Source organism: Martes martes, assembly GCF_963455335.1.
Source record: "Martes martes genome assembly, chromosome: 10".
Taxonomy (NCBI): domain Eukaryota; kingdom Metazoa; phylum Chordata; class Mammalia; order Carnivora; family Mustelidae; genus Martes; species Martes martes.
This window is the reverse complement of record NC_137898.1, coordinates 5,024,080-5,043,722: the sequence shown is the minus strand read 5'-3', so window position 1 is coordinate 5,043,722 and position 19,643 is coordinate 5,024,080. Positions and strand designations below refer to the sequence as shown.

Below are 19,643 nucleotides of genomic sequence, written 5' to 3'. Positions count from 1 at the left end.
GCAGTGCTGTGAGCATCAAATTTCTTGGGGGGAGGGGGCTCTCAGACCCTCAATAGTCAGGTTGCGGGGAGAGACAGGGCGGCCTGCTAGGATGCTGGAATTCGAAAACACATCAGGATTTCTTCTTAGAGCCCTCAACCCGTACTGTGTTTAGTGAACTCCAGGAGTAGGAATAAAAAGATCAAAAAAAAAACAACAAAAAACATAGGAAAACTGATTTCTGCCCTGGAGGTGCCCACGGTCTGGAGGGAGGAAAGGCTCCCTTGTAGAAGCATGCTTTGTAGTTAGAGCAGTACGCTCCCCGCCCTGAGACCAGACCCTGAGAGTGGTCAGCGATGGGCAGCTGGGACAGCTCCCTCATTTAGGAGTGCAGGAAGGCCCCCGGCTGAGGGAGGTGACTGGACATTTGGCTCCAGGCCAGGAGAAGGTGGAAGAGAAGGATGAGCCCTTTCCCAGGACTGTAGGCACAACGAGGGCTGCTCCTGGGGGCAGCGCATGGCCTGAAGCCCCCGGCCTGCTGATTTGGCCACTGGTCGGGGGCAGGGCTTGGGGGGGAAGAGCACAAGAGGGTTTCAGAGCGAGACCGGGCCCGCTCCCTCTGCCCTTCCTAGGGCAGTAAATTCCTTTTGGACATCTCGTCTACCGCATCTCAAAGGCCCTGTCCCCATGCACTGATGGGGACCAGTCTGTCCTCCATCTTCTTCTGTACCAGCCCCTCCCTCCTCTCTCCTCTGGGAGCCACTGCCCTCGGAGCCGGTCCTAGCTGTCCTCCATGAAAGTAAAGACCGGCAGATGGGAATCAGCAGCCCTGTTGACCCAGACTTGTCAGCAAGGGAGCTGGGCCACTTGAGTTTGGCAGAGACTGGGCAGGCAGAGGAGTGGAGGGTTTCTTGGTGGCAGGGTTGGGGGGGGGTGTACAGAGGAGACTCCAGGTGTGCCCTGACTGGAGACCAGTGGGTGGGTTCAGGAGAAGTGGGGTGTGCTATGTCACTGCTCTTGGCTCTTTCTGGTGGGTCCTAAGTAGGAAAAGGGAGTACAAACCCGGGACGCTCTCACTTATTAGTCAAGTCCTGGACATTCCAGGTGATTGTTACGAGGCTTACTGTCTGGCTGCCTGGCTTGTTCCTGGAGAGAGCAGTCCGACTTCCCACCAGCGTGACCCACGACTGCTGGCATCCTCGCTGGCCGGTGCGGGGAAGAAGTTCGTTTTCTGGGCAGTTGACTGCAGGTTGAGAATTCTGTCTTCAGACGTGGTCTGGACGTGGTCTGTTGTGTCCTCAGTGTCTCATATTTCTGGAGACGTGTGACCCCAGCCACACCAATGGGAAGCCTCTCCCTCAGGCATCTGATTGACACTCAAGTGGGGAGACATCCTGCAGGGAGAGAACAGAAGCCAATACATCCTCCTTTCTGGGAGCAGCTCCTGATGCATTTCTGAGCCCTGGGGGAGACTGGACGCTTGATCATGGGTGCACCAGAGGGCCATTCTGAGTCACCCATTGGAAAACAAGACAGAGATGGTGTGCCACACAGCAACCACCCCCCACCCCGACCCCAGGCACGAGGTTGCCATAGGACCTGCTGAATGGGTCCCGAGGCCTCAGGAGATCACAGGAACTTGGAAGAAGCAAGACTGGGGGATTGGCACTGGGGTCGTTGGCAAAGAGGTTTAAGAGTGGGCCTCGGGGGTGGCCTGGAATGCCTTGCCCAGAGGAGTCAGCTGCAGAAAAATCCAGACAGCCGGGGCTGATGGTCTCCAGCAGTCAAGCACTGCCCTTCGCCAGAAGACCCAGTGCCAACTGGGCAGGTTTCCAGGCTCCCGTTGTGGCATAGTGAACTTGGTAGGTCTTCACTGAGCCATATTCAGTGGGTGGGACTGGGTACTCTGCAGGCCAGGGGAGATGCCGTGCCTAGTCCTCCTGCCCGGCATTTGGAGCATGGGCAGAGAGGCCCACACCCTGGGCGGGAGAAGGCGGTGGGGTGGGGTGGGGTGGGGTGGGGAGGAGGAGGAGCCCTCTGGAAGAAGTGGAAATGGACACTGGGGGGCCCCAATGACAGGGTCTGTCCATCAACTTTCTGGCTCACTCCTGACACGACAAATATCAAGGGACAACAGACAATTTCCAGCTAGTTCAGAGAAATCTCTAACATAAAAGAAAGACAATAATACACCGGGGGCGGGGGGGAGGGGAAGGAACTGAGAAAAGAGAGAGACCGCGCAGGCTGCTTACGAAGCCTTCAAATAAGCTTTAATCATATGTTCAGGGAGATAACAAAAGATATGACATTCAGGAGATGAGAAAGGGAGGCTCTTACAAAGAGCGTTCAGAGAGGAAGAAGGAGCTCTTGGAAATTAAAAATGGGATAGAAATGAAAATTCTCAAGATAAAGTTGGAAAATGCACACGAAACTAGAACAATGGGATAAAAATGTGGAGAGATAATAAAAATCAGGTATCATTCCAGGAGGTCCAGAGGAGGGAGAGAGGGGCGGGTAGACCAAAAAATAATAATCATAATAAATAAATAAATAAAAAGCAGGGAGCAGATTATCACATGAATAATGCAATACATTTTCCCAGGACTGAAGAGACGAGCTTTTGAGTTGAAAAGCACCATGAGTGTCAGACACCGTGAATGAATGAGGAAGCAGATCATGAAGTCCCAGAGCCCCCGGAGGGAACATGGAGACCCTGCAACACACCCACGAGGGATAAGAAAACCGGAGCGCCAACAGATATCTTGTGATTTTGAAACTTGTCCAGAAATACCTTGACATTCGGCCATGTCTCTGCCCTCCTTGCGGCTGCCGGGATAAAGCGAACATAGTGCAAGGGACCCCGTGGGGCTTCCCAGCTGAGTTAGAAAAGGTCACAGAGCTTTGCAGGTTCTCTTGAGACAACTCCCTTCCGTCCTTATGCAAAAACTGCAGCGACCCCACGGCTGCCACAGGGAGAGGCCACATGGACAGACCGGAGCGGGTAGAAGGCAGGTGGTGAGGGAGAGAGACGGCCACACAGCCGGCCAGCCAGGTTGTTCCAGACTCCAACTCCTCTCACAGCCCCGTCCTGCCAAGTGAGGGAAGACGCTCTCGGAATGGCACCAACCACAACTGTCATCGGACTGTGATCACGTGAGACCCTGAGAAAGACCTGGGTGAGCCCCTTCAACCCCCAGATTCATAGTCTGGCAAGATGTCCTATGCGAGGGGGAGGGAGAGAGAAGAGACGGTCATGAAGGTACACCTGCTTTCCTCTGTTCAGATCTGGAAGTGACATTCTTCACGTCTGCCCCTTGCGGATGCGAGGGGACTCTGTGCCCAGGAAGAGGAAACGAGTTCAGTATGTAGTTGGTATCTACTGTGCACAATCACAGATGCGCACACATATAGGAGGTTGGTATGTCATAGCAGTGGCATGGTGGATAAGTTTGAGAAGAAGAATGATTTAGTATTAGTAAGTTGAGAAAACCCGATACTGGATCCTTACCTCACACTGTATAAAACAACATCATCCAGATGGATCAACGGTTCTCAGCTGGGGGTGATTTTGTACCCCAGGTTACAGTTGGCAATGCCTGGAGATATTCCTGTCGTCACAGTCGTAGGGTGCTTCTGACACTTTAGGGAAGGTGCCAAACATTCTACAATGGGCAGACAGGACAGCTGTCCACAACAAAGAATTATCCAGCCCCGGGTGTCCAGTGTCAAGATCGAGAACCCTGCAGTAGGGTTCACCTACATGTGATGAGAAAATAAAATATTAACAGAAAAAGGGGCTTGGTCAAGAAGAGCACGTGACTCCTGATCTTGGAGTTGTGAGTTTGAGCCCCACTTTTGGGTATATAGATTAGTTAAAAAATATAAATAAACTTTTAAAAATATTAACAGAAAAAGAAGTAAGAGATTTCTTCATGACCTTAGGCTGGGGATAAACTTCTTAAACCAGATCCCCAGATGAATGAACTTTACTACATCAAAACTGAGGGTTTTGCTTGTCCAATGATGGTTATTGTTCATCCGATTATCGGCTGACATACTCAAAGGAAATATTTGCAACATCTGATGGGGCGGGGGAGTACCTGTGGTTTATAATGTTGGCCTCTGAGTTCCCACTAATCTTTCAGAATCCCCGAAACACCTCAAAGACCATGAAAACCCAACACACATGCACACGCCCACACACACACCATCTGGCATGAAAGTTGGAGACGTCTGAAGTGAGCACCAATAAAGCTTCTGTGTACCAAGTACTAGACCCCAACATTCATGAGTGAAAGCTGACAGAAGGAGAAGGACTTTGGGAGCTGGAAACAACTAATTTCAAATTCTGCAAGGAAGACAAGGAAGGGGCTGCCCTTGCCATTGATCTCGGGACATTGACTATAAGAGTCATATATCATGGCTTACAGAACATTTTAGAACATTCCAGAAGAAAAGAGAGAAATAAGACAGACACCAATCTCCCATTATAAAGCAATACAATGAAAAATAACAAAGCCAGGAGACAAAAAGACCCTAATGCTTATAGTTAACAATATTAATTTATAATCTATATTATATTTATAAATCTCTCTTAAAATGTCACACGCCAAAGAAGAAATCAAAGCCAACATTGCAAAACTTCTAGCAAACTATGATAAAGAAGCACCGTATTTCATTTTTTTTACCCATTATGATTTATTCTCTACAATATTTCATTAAAGAGATCAATGATTTACACTCAGAATTTATATAGCCAAGAGGTAACCAAGTGTAATGCAAAGAATTGGTCTGAAGCCTTCGCACTCTAGTCCATACAAAATCTCTTGCTTCAGGGAAGTAAGAATGAAAATGAACAAAACGAACACATAGCTCCCTAGGCTCCAGAATCTCAATAGCAAATAGCATCAACAGTTAGTGAAAGTGTAGGTATTCACATATCATGGAAAGCAGGTCTTGGGCAAATACTAAAATTAACATCCAGGACTTCTGTATAGATGATTTTTTATTATGAACAATGAAATAGATGTAATGTCTCAACTATAAACCTTTCACGTTGAAAGGGTCTCTAACATGAGTTGTTTCAATATCACGAAGCGAAAAAGTTTAAGAACCTCACAGTGGAAACAATCCAACACTGACAAATCCTAGTGATCAAAGACATTCTCTTTTAGTTAACCTAAAACAAGGACAATTCATAATTACAGAGAGAATGTCCTAACTGTGGGTATGATAAGACAAGCCAACTTTCCAGACCAAAGGCACTCGCAGCTAGGGATGAAACGAACTCGGGACTGAACCAGCCAATGGGGTCTGGCTCCTTACCAGCAAGTTACCTCCTGTTCATCCTGAGCAGCCCAAGGAAAAGCAGAAAACATTCCCTTCTTTTTAGACCTGCGACTCACACTACACGTACTGACCACCCCCATCACTGCTTTGGTCAAGCACGGAAACACCTGCTTATTGTGATTACCTTGACCTTACAAATAGTCTTGCTTTCTGGCAGGGCAGGTCCCCCACATCTTGTTCTTCTTCAAAACTGGCTTGGCCATTCTTGGCCCTTTGTTCTTCTCTATAGATCTTAGCATTAGTTTTCCCAGCTTCATGAAAAGCTTTGATGGGATTCTGATTGGTACTCAAGTGTATTTGTAGATTAACTTGGTGAGATGAGACGTCTTTGTGATATTAAGTCACCCCACCTAGTAAAGCCCCCTGGGCAGCTGACATGCTCACTGGAGGTAAAGGGAGCATGGGATTCATGGAGAAGGACGGAAACCATAAATATGGGCTATGGTGTCTTGACCTGTTGCAGCAATAGCGGCCCCTCCATATGTCCTCTGTGGCTCTGGGTTTCGTATATTGGGAGGAGATTGTCTTTGTGAGGGGCGAAGTGGTCATGGGTGGAAGAACAGACAGCTCAGTCTGTTTCCAATAATACACACTCAGCAGGTTTTTCTTTTCTCTGTTTGCTGATCAATAAGATAGGACCTGGCATTTCTAAAAACTGAAAGCTTGAGGGATGAGGAAGATGAGTCTAACGTTTCTAACAGCTTAGGATTAGTTGAGGAGTGGGTAAACTCTTCCTGGTGTCTGTCATCCCAAATAACCAGCAAGGGCTACAATGGGCAAAGCAGAGACAAGAGCTTTTGTGTGGAGGGACAAAGGGGCTGTAGGCAGGAGTCCAGGGAATGATGTGGAGATGGGCAGAGGACCAACATGGAGACGCTCCAGATCCTAGACCTGACCTGCTGGGTGTCTGGGTGTGGGTCTGCTGCCCGGGGGGTGCCAGGAAGGGTGGGCTGAAAGGACTGTGCTGGTGTTTGGGACTTGCATCCAACCGAGACCTCACAGGTCCTCCCTAGTGGAGACTGCAGACAGTGTCCAGTGCTTCAGAACCAGTAAGAGCCAACGAGGGACCCTGACACACTGGCAGGCTGACAGGGAGTGGTTCTCATGTAAGGACTCGAGTCTATAGAGCACGCAAGGTGCCCCATGCTGAGATGCATAGTTAATTGTGTTGCTTGCCCCAAATGCACTCACCTTGTCTTATGTGTAACCCACCAGCCATGACTGATTGACTCTATCTTCTAACATTTAAATTAATGGGGAAAAAATGAGATTTCCAGCTCAAGATATGTGATAATTTTCTGTATAGGCTTGAAATAAACCTCTCTCTGAAGGGGGTAAAAAACAACCAGGAAGAAACCCACAATCTGAGATGGGAGCTGAAGGCTTATGTCTTAGACAGGAAAAGGGAAGACAGCCAGAATGAATGCACAGGGCTTGGGGCCAGGTCCTCGTTCTGTACTCAGCTCTGGAGAGCAAAGCTGAGAGTTGCCTATGACTGAGGCCAGGTCTCCACCAGCAGCACGTAGCAGGAGGCCAGAAATGCCTTCCCTGCCAGGTCACAGTTGGGGCCAACCCAGAAAATAGGAGTACAGAGTTTGGGAGGGAAGGAAGTATAGAGGGGAGCAGTATACTCTGTGTTTTCATTTCATATTCAGCAGGAGGATAGACCTATTAATTAGCTTTTTTGCTGGGAAAAGAAATTTATGTAGGACTGTTAAAAATGTAAGGGGAACTACTAAGAATAGAAACAAAGTGTGTAACTTCTAAAACAATCGTGGGGGAGAAGGGAATAGCATAAAGAAAACTCAGGTAATTCAACAGAAGATAGGAGAGGAGAGAGAACAAGGAATAGAAAGAATGTTAAATAGAACACATACTGTAATTGGCAAGTATAGGTCTTGTGGCAATACCAATAAATGTAAAGGGGTCAAAAATTTTTTTAAAAAGAAATACACCAATTGGATTAAAATAAAACAAAATGAAATTTAATTAGATGTTGTTTTTAAGAGGCATTCCTAAAACAAGAGAAAGACTAGAAATAAAAAGAGAGAGAGAAACATGAAAAGCTAATAGAAAGAAAGCCTCTGTAGCAATAGTACTATCAGAGAACCTAGGCCTCAAGGCAAAATTGTTACAATAATTTCAGAAATAGTTCACATTAGAAAAAGGAGCAATCCATAAAGAAAATATCCTGTAAAATATGGTTGAAAAAACATGGTTCAAAATTGGCTCAAAGAAAGAAACAACCATAAAAGACATGGAAACTGTGATCAGATCACCCCAAAGCAGAGGCCCCAGGTCCAGATGGCCCTACCATGAATTCTAGTGATGCTTCAGGAAGGGAGCATTTAAACCCTCAGCAAACTCCTGCCACGAATAGGAAAAGGTAGAAAGTGACCATGTCATTTTAGTAGAACTGGACAAGATCCCCTGGGGAAAATGTAACTATAAGCCACCCTCCCTTATGAGCACTGAAGTAAAAACCAATCCAGCATTACAATGAAAGACTAATACAGCATGACCTAAAGATTTGTTCCCAGGGCACCTGGGTGGCTCAGTGGGTTAAAGCTTCTGCCTTTGGCTCAGGTCATGATCCCAGAGTCCTGGGATCAAGCCCCACATCGGGCTCTCTGCTCAGCAGGCTGCCTGCCCCCCCCACCTTCCGCCTGCCTCTCTGCCTACTTATGATCTCTGTCTGTCAAATGAATAAATAAAATCTTAAAAAAAAAAAGAAAAGAAAAGAAAGAAAGATTTGTTCCTGGAATAATAAAAAATGAGAATAGCAAACACTCGCATAGCACTTACTATGCACCAGGCTCTGTCATAAGGCTTTACAGAGATTGAAACATTTATTTATTTATTTTTAAAGATTTTATTTATTTATTTGACAGAGAGAGAGACACAGCAAGAGAATGAACACAAGAAAGGGGGGTGGGAGAGGGAGAAGCAGGCCTCCTGCCGAGCAGGGAGCCCAGTGTGGGGCTCGATCCCAGGACCCTGGGACCATGACCCAAGTCGAAGGCAGACGCCTAGTGACTGAGCCTCTCAGGCGCCCCAAGACTGAAACATTTATTTTATTTTATTTATTTTTTTAAAGATTTTATTCATTTATTTGACAGACAGAGATCACAAGTAGGCAGAGAGGCAGGCCGAGAGAGAGAGGAGGAAGCAGGCTCCCTGCTGAGCAGAGAGCCTGATGCGGGACTCGATCCCAGGACCCTGGGATCATGACCCGAGCCGAAAGCAGAGGCTTTAACCCACTGAGCCGCCCAGGTTCCCAAGAGACTGAAACATTTAATCATCGCAATGATACTATGAGGTACAGAGAAGTCAAGGAACTTGCCAAGTGCCACGGAGCTGGTAGGTGGTAGAGCCCAAGGTAGTCCCAACTGGCTACAATCTGTTCTCTTCCCTGCCTCACTCTGCCGCTGCCCCTTTAGGTCACCCATAGTCTAATGGATTAGAAAAAATGATTGATATAATTAAGAAGAAAGAAGAAAAAAATATGACCATCTGAGATGTAGAAGAAGCATTCAATGCAGCTGAGCACCCCATTCATGAAAAACACTGCCTTGGAAGGGAGTTTCCTCTGTATGATCAAGGTCTCCACCAATAGCCTCAGCAAACCTCATACTTACAGTGTGCCAAGACAGTTGTCACACTTACGCTCCATCTTGAGACAAGAAATGGGTCAGAATCCTCTGCAAGTTTTCCGTTTCTGCTGGTGGGAGGGGAAGCCCATTTCCAAGGTGCTTTGGGCACCCAACCAAGCCATATCCAGATCTGGGAGGGCAATTCAAATTTTATCGCCAGGACCCTCCGTAAGCAGAGTTTGTTAGCGAGCTATTTGGAGGTTAATTCCTCAAGCTGCAGCAGGTGTCATGAAATATCCTCTGACTCATGGGGCAGAAGATGTTCTATGGTAGAGGAAGGCGACCGTGTGGAGAGGAGCCTAGACAGATGCTCTTGGGAAGGTTTCCAGGCTCCAGCTTTATCTGAGAAGGTTTCAAGGTATTGCTGTTTACAATTCCATTTCCTTGGGCGTCTGCATCACTGATATTTTTCTGCAGCCCCTCCGCTCTTCTGTTCAGAAGCAGCTGCCACTCATAGGGGGAGAACAGTCAGACACCCGCCCCCGGAATTCCGTGTCTGAGCCGCCAGTGGAAAGTGAGTGCCCTAAGGGAATGGAAAGCGTGGGCAACAAAACAACAATTCTAACAAATGGAATTGGAGACTCGAATATTAAGTTGTTACCTACTTGCATTCAAGCCAGGCCCCATGTAAGGAAGCCTCCTACTATTTAACCTTATTCTGAAGCTCGGAGTTGGGACAATAAGAAACCAGAGCATGTCAGTTATAATTCAATAATAAAGAGAGAGAGAGAGAGAGAAACTAGACACCTAATATTAGAAAACAGGATAGTAGACTTTCATTATTTCTCAGCATGATGACCATCATCATAGAAAACAGAAAAGCTTAGATGGACAAACTTTTGTATAATAAGGGAGTCCATTAAGGGATTCAGATCAAAGCTAATACAGGCAAATCAATAGTGCTCTATTCACAAAAAGCAACCAGTTAGAAAATGCTATTAAAACAGGGATCATTGGGCACCTGGGTGGTACAGTCGGTTAAGTCTCTGACTCTTGGTTTTGGCTTGGGTCATGACCTCAGGGTCCTGGGATCGAGCCCTGCACCGGGCTCCACACTCAGTGTGGAGTCCACTTGAAATTCTCTCTCTCTGCCCTTTCCACTCATGCTCTTTCTCTCTGTCTAAAATAAATAAATAAAATCTTTAAGAAATTAAATAAAAACAGATCACAATTCATAAAAACACAAGGCATCACATAAAATTCCTATATGAAAAAAAATGTGCACAACTTTTTAAGAAAAAGTTCTAAATGTTTAGTAAGGAACCTAAAAGATCTGGAAAACTGGGGCACCTGGGTGGCTCAGTCGTTAGGCATCTGCCTTCGGCTCGTGTTGTGATCCCAGGGTCCTGGGATCGAGCCCCGCATTGGGGTCCCTGCTTCTCCCTCTCCCACTCCCCCTGCTTGTGTTCCCTCTCTCGATGTCTTTCTCTCTCTCTGTCAAATAAATAAATAAAATCTTAAAAAAAAAAAAAAAAGATCTGGAAGACTGAGGCATGACATCCCATTTCCTGGGTGGGGAAACTCCATACTGCAAAGACGTCGACCTTCTCCAAATCAATCTGTAATCCAGGGCATTTGGCTCAGCATTCCTAGCTCATTTACTGTGTGTCGGGCACCGCTCATAGACTGTTCTCCACCCGAACACAGGCTCCTTTAGGGCATATGTTATCCTAACTTCCCCCTAGAGGGAAATGAGGCACCAGACATAGAATCACACGGGTCATGAGTAGTGAAAGGATTTCTGAGTCCAGGTCCTTAGACTTGAAGCTCTGGTGTTAGCTGTGAATAATCATGTCTCTAAATCTATTTCTAGCATCATGGACTCTTCTCAAAAATACAGTGTTGAATGAGAAAAAGCAAGGTGAAAAACTGTGGCATAGAAAGAACTCATTACTACAAGTAAAAAGCACCAGATGCTCGTATTTTTTCTGCTGAAACTGCACGGACAAATAAAGGCTTTTTTTTTTTTTTTCTTTAAAGGGTTGGAAGAGAATATTGGATTCAATAGCATTTGGCTCTGGGGTGGAAGGATTTTTGTTTCCTTGTTCTTGTTGTTGTTGTTAATGTCTAAATTTTTAAGGGTCAGTACATGCATATATTACTGTGAAGTGTTTATAAGTTACTTAGAAAACAGAGTGGAAACAAACGATAATGGGGATTAAGTCAGGGTGGTGAAAACATGTTACTATTTTCTGTTTGCTTTTCTGTCTATCTTATTAAAGTCCCCCAAAAGGAGAAACTGATTTTTTTTTTCATTTTCCAAATATAAAATTGGATTAAAATATTGAGTAACCACCTCCGTTGAGAAGCTCTGGGCTGGGGGTTGGAGAAAAGAGAAGAAACCATCATGCCATTGTCACACTGGTCCCGTGGCAATAGTTGCTTGAGATGGGTGTATGGAGTGGTGGGAGAAAACTTCCCGGGAAGGTGACATTCAAAGGGCTCCTTGGGAGGAGGAGAAGGAACGGGAGGAAGATGGTCACCAGATCCTCTGGTGAGAATCCTGCTTCTGTGGATAGAGCTGGAACGGCAGAGGTCAGCATCTGATCTTGAATCCAGGCCAGGGGCCTTGGACTTTGTCCTGAGGACACTGGGGAACCACCAAGGGTCCCAGGCAAAGGAGAGACAAAATGGATCTGACATTTAATCCCATTCATTTCATGGTGCAGAGAAGGATTTGGAAGGGCTGAGATTCGAGGTGAGGCTGGGAGACCTCAAGGACACTTTGGAAAATTCCAGGTGAAAGCTGACCAGTCATGGCCGTGGGACGGAGAGGAGGACCCAGGAACAAGGAGCATTTGGAAGGTAGAATTGGCTGAACGGAGTGGCTTCTGGTCTGGAGGTGGGTGGGCCAGTGGGTGCTCTGGATGGGTGGGGACTGAGTGAGGGTCTAAGGTCAGGAACCCTCAGGCTGACTTTGGGCAGCTGTGCTGTCTTAGGCAAGCCACTCAGAGTTGCTAGTGCATTCTGTCCCCTTTTGGAAACGGGGTCTCATTATTCCTCCGCCCTGGGTTGTGGGAGGATTAAGGAGATGACACATGGAGAGTATTTGGCACAGAGCCTGGTACGAAATGAACAAGAGATCCTGCCCCTCACTCTCAGTGTCCCATCACCCCATGCCCAGCCATCCCCCGTCCGCAACATTCCCAGCCTGCCTTCTCTCCATGGCCTCATGTTCCCTTGACCCACTTAGACAGGGATGGGGAAGGGAATCCACCCTCTGGCTCCATCCTGCCCCCCCTTCTCCTGGCCCAGAGAGAGGGATCCATGGACTCAGGTCGGAGCCCCGGCTTAGCTGTGTAATCCCCAGCGCTGTCTGGGCAATCTCTTTCCCTGCCCAGGAGTGGGGGCCTGCTGGCTGGGGGCCAGAACTGCTGGGCCCTGGGCCTGGTACTCTGAGACCTCAGCCAACATGCTGGTGCTTTGGTGCCTTTAATGTGACTACCACTGACATCTGCAATGATTGTCGCATGTGTGTTAGTTGCTCTGTGTGTTTGGGGCGGGGTGGCGGGGTGCACATCGGGGGACTCCAAAAAGGAAGAAAGGCCTCGATTTGATTCCATCTCTACCACTCGGCAGCCTCATGCCCACGGATGAGAGATGAAACCCCTGTGGGCCTCAATTTCTTCTCACATATAAGTTAACTCTATTCTAGGGTGCTGTGGGGAGTGTTTGAGAAATCAGAGCAAATGAGTAACTAGCAGGAGAGACAAGAAGGAACGGCAACGGGACCAGAGAATAGAGGAGTTGGAAAGAAGAGACCAAAAAGGGCACGCTTGTCACGGGACCGGGGCGACGTCTCACAGCCAGAGGTTGCCAGCGAACTGACAAAGACAAGAGCTAGGGGTGCCTGGTGGCTCAGTCCTTAAGTGTCTGTCTTTGACTCAGGTCATGATCCTAGGGTCCTGGGATTGAGCCCCACATTGAGCTCCCTGCTCCGTGGGAAGCCTGCTTCTCCCTCTCCCACTCCCCCTGCTTGTGTTCCCTCTCTCGCTGTGTCTCTCTCTGTCAAATAAATAAATAAAATCTTTAAAAAAAAAAAAAAAGGCGAGCTCATCAGACTTTTGAGACTTCCAGAGAAAGCAAAGGATGTGTGACCTCCTGGGGGGCAGGGGTGGGGCACACAGAATAGGGGAGGACAGTAAAGCTCCAAGAAGAGGGGGTCCTGGGCAGGGGCTGTGTGGGTGACCTGGTCTGGGCCTGATGACCTTGCCAGGGGAGAGGTGGAACCCTTAAATGCCAGGCCGGGGCCTGACTGTGAAGGCAGTGGGGGCCACTCCTAGACTTCCAGCAGGAGTGTGGAGTGCCAGACCCTACTGAGGGACTGAGGACAGCACTGGTTGGGAGAACTTAGCAGCCAGAGCAAAAGGATGTGCCACTCACTGACCATCTCCACCATCTCCACTCTCTGGGTCTCCCCCCAGCCTACACCTCCACCAGCTATCCCCTGCCGGCCTCTGGAGCTGTCCCTGCTCTCTGCCGCTCCTGGGCAGTACTTCCCTGGGGTGTCCAGAGCCGGGCTGGAGAGAGGTCAGTCTACAGGCTTGGACTAAGGCAGAATAATTACAACCCGGTCATGACGGTCGTCGGCCCTAACCAGCCTGATTTCTCCTTGGGCCGTACACTTGTGCATACAACAGGTGCACACTAAATGCAGAACCTCTAGAAGGTGGAAAACACCAGAACCCAGCAGAAGGCGATGTTTGTTAACCTGGGGTTTAAAACAGAACGGACATTTTTAAAAAAATAAAAGAAAAGAGTCTGGAGTGCGGAAGCGCAGGTGAACAGGCCGAGCAGAGGCGCTAGAGGTTAAGAGGTTAAGCGCCGACTTGCGGAGGGTGGAAGGCGGGCCCCGAGGCCATCGGGACTATACTTCCCAGCAGCCGCCGCGCCAGACAGGCCGCTCCTGGTCGCTCCGCCCACCTCTGAGGAAGCGGGGGCGGGGCGAGAGAGAGGCGCAGGGCAGCTTGGGCGCGTGACGTTTTTCCTGTGCGCCGCCTAGCGTCCCCGGCGCGCTGGTTCTTCGGGTTCGGGGCCGTGAAGGTGACAGCGGGAGGTGACTGAACTGTCTCCCGCGATGCTGGCGGCGCGGCGGCTGCTCAGCGGGTCGCTTCCCGCTCGGGTGTCTGTGCGTTTCAGCGGCGACACGGTGAGGCCCGGCCTGCCTCCGGCCGGGGTGTCCAAGGGCCGGGTCTCGCTGCAGTGCTTGTGCGCGCGCCGCCCCTTGGGTCTGTAGTGCCTTCTAGAGAATCCTGCACCTTTCCCCAGTTCCGCGGGAAGGTGGCCGCTCCGGCCTAGGTGTAGAGCGGAATGGGTCCCGCTGGAAGGCTGACTTCCCCAGCCCTCGGTTCCTTGGCTTCCCTGTTTCACAGCCGGGCGACATAGCGGAAAATTGTGCAGGTGGGGAAGCGTCCGTGTCTCGTTCCTTCTTGGTACAGCCTTGTACGGTGTAATTTTGCCCTGCCCCATTTTACAGGTGCAGAAAACAAGCTTTGGGGAGGGGAGTCTCCTGACGCCCTATCCAGCGCTCTGCTCCCTGTAATGACTTTTAAGGGGATGGCAGTCTGGAAGCCACGTACCCTTAGCTCTCGCCTGGGGTGCTCGCCACTGGGTCCGATGGAATCACAGACTCCACTTGTCATCAGTTTTATCCCGCGTAGGTCTCCCTCCATCACCTTGTATCCTAGCCCCAGTGAAGCGTTCCTTTTGCATCAGTAAACACATTTTGTCTCCAGGAGAGTTAGTAATGTAAGGCCCTGGTCTGATCCAAGTTTTGGCCCAGTGGGACAGCTAGGCAAGTGAATGGAAGTGTCCACTGAGCTCAGGGAGGTAGTGTGGTGCTGTGGTTCAGGTGCGGGCTTTGACCACGACAGACCTGAGTTCCTGTTCCATCGACTGCTTTTGGTTGTGTGTCCTTCCGTAAGTTCTGTTTGTACTTGGCCTCAGTTTCCCCCTCTATAAAGCAGAGGAAGTCATTCACGTCTCAGGGTTATGTGGATGAAATGGGGTTTTGGATGTCAGACGCTTAGCCTAATGCCTGCTAAGCAGCAGGTGCTTACTAGTGGTGGTAGTGGTGTGACACCACGAAGAGTGCTGAGGCTTAGGCCGCTAACCTCTCCTCAGCCCAGCCCCAACTAATCAGGGGAACCCAAGAATCTGTAACTTTTGGCCGGGCCCTTCCTGACCCCAGAACTGTGCCGGGACACCTGACCCTTTGTGTCTTCAGACAGCAGCAAAGAAAACCTCATTTGGCTCGCTGAAGGATGAAGACCGGATCTTCACCAACCTTTATGGTCGCCATGACTGGAGGTGAGATGGTGCCCTTAGCTCGGGGGGTGGTCCTGGAGCAGGGCCTTTCTTCAATGCCTTTCCCACTCTGTCCAGGCTGAAAGGTGCCCAGAGTCGAGGTGACTGGTACAAGACAAAGGAGATCTTGCTGAAGGGGCCTGACTGGATCCTGGGTGAGGTCAAGACATCCGGCTTGCGAGGCCGTGGAGGTGCTGGGTTCCCCACTGGCCTCAAGTGGAGCTTCATGAATAAGCCCTCAGATGGCAGGTGTGTGTAGGGAGGCAGAGATGGGGTTGCAGGAGAAACCTCGGGGGTGGCTGGGGCTTCCCTGGGCCTTGGGGCTGTTTCCTTGGGAACTAAGAGTGAGTGAATGGGAAAATGTCACCAGAGCTTAAGTAGATGGGACTCACTTCTATCCAGTCTTCCTCAGTGGTAGCAGAATCAACTCAAGATTTTGACTGAGGCAGACTTACTGGTCAATTCTGCCTTCTAATTTTATAGTTTTGTGCAGTCTCCTGATCTTTTTGAGCTCAGTTTTCTTTTTTGCCGGTGGATATTGTGCAGTGATTAGAAAGTTTTCCTACAGCTTTTGCCCCTCACATTGGCACATAGCAAGCAAATGGTAAATGTCAACTACTTAACCTCCTTTTAACCCTAGAGATATGGCAGAGGTTCAGGAAGGTTCTCTGTGACCAAGAGCAAGTTTTGGTCTCTCAGGAAGGCACAAAGGGACTTTTGCACTGAGCAGAACAACGATCTTACCTGTGGTCAGAGCCACGCAAAGGTGTTAATAGGCAGTGAGCTTGCTGTCGTTGATGGAGAGCAGACAGAGCACCTGGGGACATGTTGGGGGGACAGGGAGAGACTGGCTCTCAGGGGAGACCTCTTTGAGGCTTCCTTGGGTGGAGGGGGGTGGCGTGTCGTTGAAGGCCCAGCCCCAGTGGCCGTGTAGCCTCACCAATGTGCTGGCACCCACAGGCCCAAGTATCTGGTTGTGAATGCAGACGAGGGGGAGCCGGGCACCTGCAAGGACCGTGAGATCATGCGCCACGATCCCCACAAGCTGGTGGAAGGCTGCCTAGTTGGGGGCCGGGCCATGGGCGCCCGTGCTGCCTACATCTACATCCGAGGGGAATTCTACAATGAGGCTTCCAATCTGCAGGTGGGAAAGGGGAGGGGCCTCCACAAAGGGGAGGGTGCTGGGTGTGCATGGCCCCCAGAGCTGCCTCCGGGCGCTTTTTGTATATCCCGAGCCTCAGCTTGGGAGGCTTTTAGGGCTCTATGACTCCTGGGGCAGGGGCGGGTTCCGAGGCATTTTTTCTGCAAAAGGGCCAAGGGGTCATTTCAGCCATTCTGAGCTCGGCGGCCCCTGAGTGATGGGTCCAGAGCCAGAGTCTCACACCATTCTATTAGGCTCTTGCACAACAGTGACGAGGGAAAGGGGACAGCACCTGCGACAACGCCTGGCACATAGTAGCATTATTTTTAAGTGTTATTGCTACATATTTTAAAACCAACCTGGAGGGTCTTTTCCTCTGTTGCAGAAGTAGAACTTAACTCACTGTAAAGATAGGAAACTGTACACACACACAGATCTCCTGCGGATCCACTACCTGTAGGACACTGCTTATTAAAATTTTCATGATTTTCTCAGCCTTTCTTTTAAAAATACATGTAATTGGAGACATTGTTAAGTTGTCATTACAGAAGTAGCACACTTTGTAAAATCCCTACCCCTCTCCCAGAGCATCTTCTGCTCACGCCCAAGGGGAGCTTTCTCCTAGACTCTTACGAACACGGGCTTCCAGGGCCTGTGTCCCTCCCCACCACACAGTGTTCCCCGGGCTGGTGGGAGTGGGTCCCTCACGCTCCTGTCCCACAGGTGGCCATCCGAGAGGCCTACGAGGCTGGTCTGATCGGCAAGAACGCCTGCGGCTCTGGCTATGATTTTGATGTGTTTGTTGTGCGTGGAGCTGGGGCCTACATCTGTGGGGAGGAGACGGCGCTCATCGAGTCCATTGAGGGCAAGCAGGGCAAGCCCCGCCTGAAGCCGCCATTCCCTGCGGACGTGGGTAAGAGCCGGCCGGGTCCTGGGCCGTGTGCTGTGTCCTGTGGAATCCCATCTGGTTTCACGTCTCCGCTGGTCATTCTTAGGGCATTTCCGAGTTCTTCTGGGCTGGGGGCCAGAAACAGAGCAGGATGGTGACAACGCAGAGGCCCTGCCTGCAGTCCCTCATGCCCCCATGGCAGACACCCGGGTCCTCTCCAGCCCTCCAGGGACTAGGGGGAGGGAGGGTGAGGAGGCAGTGCAGTGCCTGCTGGAGTTCAGGGTGCCATCGGGGATGGGAATGACAAAGGGGTGAAGGGGAGCTGGGTCACAGAGCAGGATCCTAGGGCAGACCCCACTGCCGGGAACCTGATCCAACCTGTCGCCACCCTCTGGTAGCCACCAGTCCCTCATCCCATTCCTCCACAGGAGTGTTCGGCTGCCCCACAACCGTGGCCAACGTGGAGACCGTGGCTGTGTCCCCCACCATCTGCCGCCGCGGGGGTGCATGGTTTGCCAGCTTTGGTCGTGAGCGCAACTCAGGCACCAAACTGTTCAATATCTCTGGCCACGTCAACCATCCTTGTACCGTGGAGGAGGAGATGTCTGTACCGCTGAAAGAACTGATTGAAAAGCATGCTGGTGAGGCCTGGGGCCACCCAGGGCCGGAGCAGGGCGGGATGGCGGTGAAGAGAGCCAGGGTGGGAGGGCCTAGGGAGGCGGCGCCACATAGGGGCTGACAGAGGTCCAGGGCTCAGGACTAGGTAGGTGTGCTGGTCCCAGCCCTGACCATCCATCCTTTTGGGGACTGACTGCGGTCCCAGGAGGTGTCATAGGTGGCTGGGACAACCTCCTTGCTGTGATCCCCGGTGGCTCATCCACACCGCTGATCCCCAAGTCGGTGTGTGAGACGGTGCTGATGGACTTCGATGCGCTGGTGCAGGCGCAGACAGGCTTGGGCACAGCTGCTGTGATTGTCATGGACCGCTCGGTAAGGGCCACCGCTACTCCCCACCCAGTCAGTACCCCTCCCCGGGCTTCCTGAGAACTCCTGCCAGCTCTTGGATCCCAGTTCCTGTGACCTGAGATACAGTCACTGCGAGAGGGGAGAATTCCCCCCTGTCACAGAATGTTCTTTGTGGTCTCGGCAGTGCTGGATGTGCAGGGTTGGGGAGGAAGTGGCCAGAACGCTGCCTGCATTGGGGTGTTGCCGGGGGGCTGAGGCTTCAGCCCAGGGGCCTGCTCACTGTCTCTGGTCACCCCAGACAGATGTTGTGAAAGCCATCGCCCGCCTTATTGAGTTCTACAAGCACGAGAGCTGTGGCCAGTGCACCCCATGCCGTGAGGGTGAGCACCAGGGGCGGCCTGGGGGCTTTCTTTGTGGCTCATCCTAGGCCTGGCTTAGGCACACGGGCAAAGGTTGGATGGGCTGTGGACACTGAGCGGACAGAGGCTGCTTCCCCAGCCGGCCGTACCTTCCCTGGGCCCCACCTTCCCTGGGCCCCACCCTCCTCAGGGCCCCTCCCCACGCCCCCTCCCCACGCCCTGGCTGGGGATCGTCAGGCCCTCTTTCCCTGCTGTGGCTGCAGGCGTGGACTGGATGAACAAGGTGATGGCGCGCTTCGTGAAGGGGGACGCCCGGCCGGCCGAGATCGACTCCCTCTGGGAGATCAGCAAACAGATAGAGGGCCACACCATTTGTGCCCTGGGTGATGGAGCCGCCTGGCCTGTGCAGGTACTTGCTGCCCTGCTTGTGGGCGCTGGGGTGGGGCTGCTGAGGGCTCAGGGTGCTGGGATTTTCTGGGCTCTCCTTCACCGTGGCTCCTTCCCGCCTCCAGGGTCTGATTCGCCACTTCCGGCCCGAGCTTGAGGAGCGGATGCAGAGGTTTGCCCTGCAGCACCAGGCCAGGCAAGCTGCATCCTGAGCCCGCTGCCCTGCGCTGCCAGCCCCGCGGCCGGACAATAAAGCGCGTGCCGCACACTCTCCTGATGCAGCTGTTCTGTGGCCTTGGTCTTTGCTCTGTCCCGGTAGCCCGTTACTCATGGAGTCGATTTCCCAGGCAGAGTAAGAGGTTTCCTGTACCTGCTTGGACCCCACTTCGGGGTGGGGAGAGGTCGGCTCAAGGACACGTTATGAATCCACATCTTGGCTTCCTGTGGGTCAGTCTGTCCTCGGCCATCCTGAGTGCCCATCCCTCAGTGCGGATGGCAGGGGTGGGGGCAGGGGGCTCTCCCAGTGTGACGAGCGGAAAACAGTGGCCTGGGGTCCGGACCTGGGCCTGGCCCAGTGTGGGCTTCTGGAGGGTGGGAGCAAGGAGAGCGGGGCC

The 19,643-nt window shown here is 51.0% G+C and overlaps 1 protein-coding gene across 1 annotated transcript; it reads left to right on the top strand.

The window, feature by feature from the left end:
• Positions 1-13,929: 13,929 nt before the first annotated feature.
• NDUFV1 (NADH:ubiquinone oxidoreductase core subunit V1) lies at positions 13,930-19,306 on the top strand. Its single transcript, XM_080816466.1, has 10 exons — positions 13,930-14,130; positions 15,208-15,290; positions 15,366-15,536; positions 16,248-16,431; positions 17,152-17,341; positions 17,746-17,958; positions 18,141-18,307; positions 18,582-18,663; positions 18,906-19,051; positions 19,155-19,306. The coding sequence occupies exons 1-10, from the start codon at positions 14,059-14,061 to the stop codon at positions 19,239-19,241; spliced, it is 1,395 nt and encodes a 464-aa protein (XP_080672592.1). The 5' UTR covers positions 13,930-14,058; the 3' UTR covers positions 19,242-19,306.
• The last annotated feature ends 337 nt before the right edge of the window (positions 19,307-19,643 follow it).